The sequence below is a fragment of the Macadamia integrifolia genome, chromosome 11, assembly GCF_013358625.1.
Source record: "Macadamia integrifolia cultivar HAES 741 chromosome 11, SCU_Mint_v3, whole genome shotgun sequence".
In the NCBI taxonomy this organism is placed as follows: Eukaryota; Viridiplantae; Streptophyta; class Magnoliopsida; order Proteales; family Proteaceae; genus Macadamia; species Macadamia integrifolia.
Genome location: NC_056567.1, coordinates 4331713 through 4337712, shown reverse-complemented (window position 1 = coordinate 4337712; position 6000 = coordinate 4331713). Strand labels below are relative to the sequence as shown.

Here is a 6000-nt window from a genome sequence, read left to right as displayed (position 1 = left end):
TTTTTTTTTTTGGTTAACGTATCTGGACCCTCAGCCTGACTTGTCCCGTGGGTCAATACTGACCCCACAACCACATAGACAGGGATAAATGCTAGCTTTATTCAATATTGAAATTGACACATGAATCAGGTGGAACCAAATACATTGTTTCGCTATTATTCTTTTATTCTCTTGAAAATAGAATATCTATCGTAAGCCTTTCATTTGAACTTCACAATTAACTTTACTGTTATACCATCATAAGGTGCTTATTAAACGAAATTGTCTTACCAACAGCCATGCTTGACTATGTGTGTGTTGGGAGAAACCGAAGAAATAAGGTTGCGCATGTGAACTCAGTGTTTGGCATGGTAGATTATGGTTAAACTGCTCAATGTAAAGGATCTAGTAGAGCTAGTAGAGTTTGGGTTTTTTTTTTTTTTAATAGAAATTATAAAGATGAAGAGTCACCATTAGACAATGGGGAATGGTTCTCTAGGACCAAGGCACATCCCACGCCCAAATGCATTGTAAATTATTTAAGAAAAAAGAAAATAGTGGTGTAGTGCCTTAGGATCAGAGAGCCTTTTCCTCACATTATATGCTTTTAGAACTTTCGTTGTCGGGACAATGCAAGGAGAGTGCATCAGATCCTTGTATGTGGATGCAAATGGATCAGTTCTGTACAAGATGCTAACCTGATCCACAGTCGAATACAAGTGGATGTAAAATTTCTATCTTCTAGATTTTCCATGTGTCGAATTTCAATCATTCAATCTCTCATGTAACAGAATATCCGTTTGTAATTTTAACCATCCATCCTTTTAGAAACAATTAATTTTTTCATAGATTTTCATAAGATTTATTTTTATGCAAACTGTCTTAATGAAACTCATGTGAGCACATGAGCAAATGATCTAAGGAACTACCTGCCCAGAGGGCCAAATCTCTCTCTCTCTCTCTCTCTCTCTCTCTCTCTCTCTCTCTCTCTCTCCAAAAAAAAATTGCAGAAGAAAGGAAACAATGCACCATGACAAAAAGAGAAGAATGGGCATGGAATTTTCAGTTTAACTAAAAAGAAATCAAAGAAAAGAAAGACTGTAAAGACAAGAATCAAACAAAAATAAAAATTCTCTTCCCCTCCCCTTACAAGGTTGGGAAAAACTTTTCAAACCCAAGAAAAAAAACCCCATCATGAATCAAAATTTAAAAAATCAAACAAAGAAGATCTAATTAACAGAATACCACCATCTCCATCGGTCGTGGATTCATGGATCTCGCCATTCTCTCGATCAGTTCTAAACCGCAGCAGGAAGATCCTTGAGCCAAGCATCTAATGGCTTCCCAACTGAATACACAATGAACCCAATCTTCCTCAACTCCTCCACATTAACCACATTTCTTCCATCAAAGATGAATGCCGGCTTCTCCATCGCATCATAGATCCTCTGATAATCAAGAGACTTGAACTCATCCCACTCCGTTAGTATACACACACCATGAGCTCCCTTGGTCGCTTCATAAGCATCCCAAGTGAAACTCACATTCGTCTTCGCCGTTGGACTAGGCGGCACCAAATGCTGTGGATGATCCCAATCAAACTTATTCATCGTCAGATCTCTCCTGATTTGATCCTCCGTCACCTGTGGATCATAGATCGAGAGCTGCGCTTTGTCTCCTAACAACCCATGACAGACATCGATCGCTGGGGTTTCTCTGGTATCCCCTGTATCCTTCTTGAATGCAAACCCAAGAATTGCAATCTTTTTTCCTGAAACAGTATTGAACATCGACGCCACCAGTCGATTCACGAATCGAGCTTTCTGGTAGTCATTGATCTGAACCACTTGTCTCCAGTAATTAGCGACTTCGGTGAGTCCATTGCATTCACAGATGTAGACGAGATTGAGAATATCCTTCTGGAAACAAGAACCACCGAACCCAACACTAGCGTTGAGGAACCTCGATCCGATCCGAGAGTCCTTGCCGATGGCGTATGCTACCTCGGAAACGTCAGCTCCGGTGGCCTCACAAAGTGCAGACATAGCATTAATGGATGAGATCCGCTGCGCTAAGAAAGCATTCGCAGCGAGCTTTGAGAGCTCTGCGGACCAGAGGTTCATGGTAATGATCCGATCCTCTGGAACCCATTTTGCATAGACGGCTTTTAGGGCTGCAACAGCTTTTTGACCTTCTGGGGTTTCTCGGCCACCGATTAGGACACGATCGGGACTAGTGAGATCTTCAATTGCAGTACCTTCAGCGAGGAACTCAGGGTTAGAAAGGATCTGAAAATTGATGCCTTTGCTGTTATGAGTGAGGATTTTTTCGATTGCTTCTGCGGTCTTGACAGGGACGGTGGATTTTTCGACAACGATCTTGTCTGATTTGGAGACATCGGCGATCATTCGAGCGGCGGATTCCCAGTAAGTGAGATCTGCAGCTTTACCAGCTCCGAGACCTCTGGTTTTAGTGGGGGTATTCACGGAGACGAAGACTATCTCAGCATCGGAAACATGGGATTCGACTTCGGTGCTAAAAAAGAGGTTCTTGTCGCGACAGGATTTGACGACTTCGTCGAGACCTGGTTCGAAGATGGGGAGGCGATCGCTGTTCCAGGCGTTGATACGGGAGATGGAGATGTCAACGACGACGACCTGAATGTCGGGGCACTTGTAGGCGATCATCGCCATTGTTGGACCACCAACATAGCCAGCTCCGATGCAGCAGATCTTCACCATTTCTTCTTCTTCTTCTTCTTCTCTGTGTGTTTGCTTGTGTGGGTGGGGAAACTAAAGAGGCTAGTGGAGGGCATGAGAAAGATTATATGTATTTATATATATGGTTAGTTGAAGAGACGGTGAATGGGAGACATCGGAGGGTTACGACCTGACAACCAACGCGGTGGATTCTGTTAAAATAAATGGAACTCCATTATTGGGTGAACAATCACCTACACTTTTCCTTTTTATTTGGAAGATGGGCAACTACGCTGGCGTGTACCTCCGTCAAGACAGTTGTTGCTAAAAGGTTATAGGAAAAATTATATGATTATTCATTTTTGAGTTTCTCTTTATAAAATTATCGGCACAAAAGTTTAGTTAACAAAAATATTTAAAATTAAGTTTTTCTTTACAAAATTATTCACCTAAAGTTTAAGTTAACAAAAATACCCAAAATTAAGTTTGGGTTTACAAAACTACCCACTCAAAGTTTTAATAATAAAAAAATATAAGATTATATGTGAGATGAACAATCACTATTTTGGGTAGTTTTGTAAACTCAAACCTGATTTTGGGTATTTTTATCAATTGAAACTTTGGGTGGGTAGTTTTGTAAATCCAAACCTAATTTTAGGTATTTTTGTTAACCAAAACTTTTTGTGGGTAATTTTGTAAAGGAAAACCTAAAAGTAGATAATCATGTAATTTTTCCAAGATTATATTGTTTTGCGCTGAATATGCTTATATGTATTCTCCCATTAGTTGTTTCCACTGATGTATATCTTTTAGGAGGTACCATATACAACACACATTCTCCTCCTAAATCATGTGAATCCTTATTGATGAAACCATTTCTCATATTATGGTGTGGGAGATTTCCTCACACAAGCAATGTGAGAAACCTCGTCTCAAAACAAGTATTCAAATCGTTTCCAATTGGTTTCTTTTTTAATATTATGCCCAATTACATGTATTTCCACTTGCTTAAATTTGTACTTATATATTTAGATCCTCTCCCTAAGTGAATAGTTGAGGAAGACAATTGCTTAGTACAGTTTGGTTGGTGCCATTACCAAGAGTGCAATCATATGGGTTTCACTATGGGTGAAACAGGGCTGGGTTTTGAGAACCACAGCCCAATCCTGAGTCCTCTTAGCTCAATGTTAGCCCAACTTGCCCCTCAATCCAACTTAGCCTAGCTCGGCCCTAACCAGGTCAGTAGGGTTGGATTGTCCTTTATTAGCCTTGACTAAACCTAATATGTATTTTTCTTTTTTGGGCTAAAGATGTGTATCTCGGCCTTTGGCTTGAATAGTCCTGTGGGCCCATATTGATTCCACATTCCATAGATTTGGTTATACTGCGGTTGAATGAGAACTATTCAACTTTCACCCAAAGGAACGAAGAATTCTAAACATCCCGTGTGAGTGATCCCAAGAAAATAAAAGGAGTCAAACTCAGAACAATACGTTTCCTGAGGTGAAAATCCTTGCCAACTCTGCTATCCCATGGGTTAACCTTATGTATTTAATAAAAAAAAAATTAGTTATACACAGAGAATAATTCGAGTTTGAAGTACAAAACCAACAAACAAAAAATATCATTTAATAAGCATAATCTGTAAATGTGTAATACTTATATAGTGATATAAAATACTGGGTTTGGCTGAGATGGGCTTAGCCCAAGGCTTCAGCCCAATTTCGGCCAGGCCTCGAGGCCTGAAAATCCTAGCCCACGCACTGATTATGTTAAGCATCCACATATTGTCTCCAGTTGGGTCTTCAGATTATGCTTATTTAAATAGCCTTTGTTTCCTTTTTTTTTCCTCCTGTTCTTTACCCCCATTTGGATGTTCCTGTAAGGTAAAAAAAAAAAAAAAGGTGTATTCAATGCAGAGATTTTCACATTTATACAATCCGATGAACGAAAACTATATAGTTTTATCTTGAAAATGTCGAGAGGCTGTTTTAACTAAAACCTAAATCTCTTTAAAACAATAAAAAAAAAAAAACCCCATAATTTCTAAATTCCCTTATGACTTATGATTGTACATCAAACTGACAAAAAGAAAAGTAATTCTGACTTGTGTATTTAAATAAAGGAATAAGTTTAATGATAATCTCTCCAAGTGGAAGTTTTATATTCCCGCTTAATTAATAGAACATTTTAGTTAATTACTGAGGTTACATATGCTATATATGACCAGTATTTGTATTAACTTCTAAACCATTGTGTTGAGACTGGAAATGTTTTAAGCAGTGTAATAAATTTCTACCACGTAATGACATAATAAATAAAGATAAAAGAACTCTGCCAATCTGGACTCTGGCATAGGAAATTTCTAGACTGACCCAGGCACAAAAGGCCACACTGCACCTCCATGTTGTGCATTGAATATACTTCCACATGTCCTCCTATTGGCCTATGCATCTGACATTTTCTATACCGAATCAGTAGGGTTTTTGTGTCCCAATAAATATTGGGGAAGAGAATGCTAATAGGGAGCATGGCCTTGTGTCCAAACACTATGAGGGACAAAATAATCGTCTAGACCCTCATGAAAAGAGAAAATCCTACTTGTGTTGATGCTTCTACTAGTGCTCCCATTGCTCTTGTGCTAGTACAAAGGTATGCTTCCTTTTAAGAAACCCTTTCTCTAAGGCCCCATTTGTTTAGAGGGAGGTTTCGGATGAGACTCCTCACTAATGTGCCCAACGTGCAATTAGGGTGAAAGATAGGGGAAGTAAAAGAGGGGATCGATCAGATTCTCATATAAGAAGTATGGGCTGATCCACCCACACAAATGGAATCCAACACAGAGTTTGGTTGTTGGATGGATTCCATCAGTGCGGTTCAGCCCCGTACTAGAATGGTTCTCATAAGAGTACTTGATCCTCTCTCAAAGTAAAGTTGGGTGAAAATCGGACTTTCCCACCTCAACTGTATTTGAAACATCTTTTGGAGAGAGAGAATGTGGGGGTGGAGCAAAGGAGAAAGATAGAGGACAAAACCTCTGCAACGTTTCTATTTGTAGAAACATTTGTAGCCCAAGCCGCAAGGGGCTTGAGGGCAGAAAGTTTGGTTCCAATTGGCCTACAACCTTAGCTTCCTGTTGCTCACCCCATCAAATGATTGCAAAGAGGGTGTTCAAGCGGAGGCTGGGTGTAGGACGATTGTAGAGCTGGAGGTTGCAGACTTGCCGGTGCTGTTACATCTGATTTGGGTTGTTGAAGTCGGTGCACATCTGATTTGGGTGTAGAGAGGATTGAACGATTGAAAGAAATAGGGATTCTTTCTA

The 6000-nt window shown here is 39.7% G+C and overlaps 1 protein-coding gene across 1 annotated transcript; it reads right to left on the bottom strand.

The window, feature by feature from the left end:
- Nucleotides 1-1027: 1027 nt before the first annotated feature.
- Nucleotides 1028-2859, bottom strand: LOC122094384 (UDP-glucose 6-dehydrogenase 5-like). Its single transcript, XM_042665168.1, has one exon. The coding sequence runs from the start codon at nucleotides 2718-2720 to the stop codon at nucleotides 1278-1280; it is 1443 nt and encodes a 480-aa protein (XP_042521102.1). The 5' UTR covers nucleotides 2721-2859; the 3' UTR covers nucleotides 1028-1277.
- Nucleotides 2860-6000: the final 3141 nt, after the last annotated feature.

Bases quoted from the DNA above. Each gene is read 5' to 3' on its own strand.
- LOC122094384 (XM_042665168.1), bottom strand. From the start codon at position 2,720: ATGGTGAAGATCTGCTGCATCGGAGCTGGCTATGTTGGTGGTCCAACA.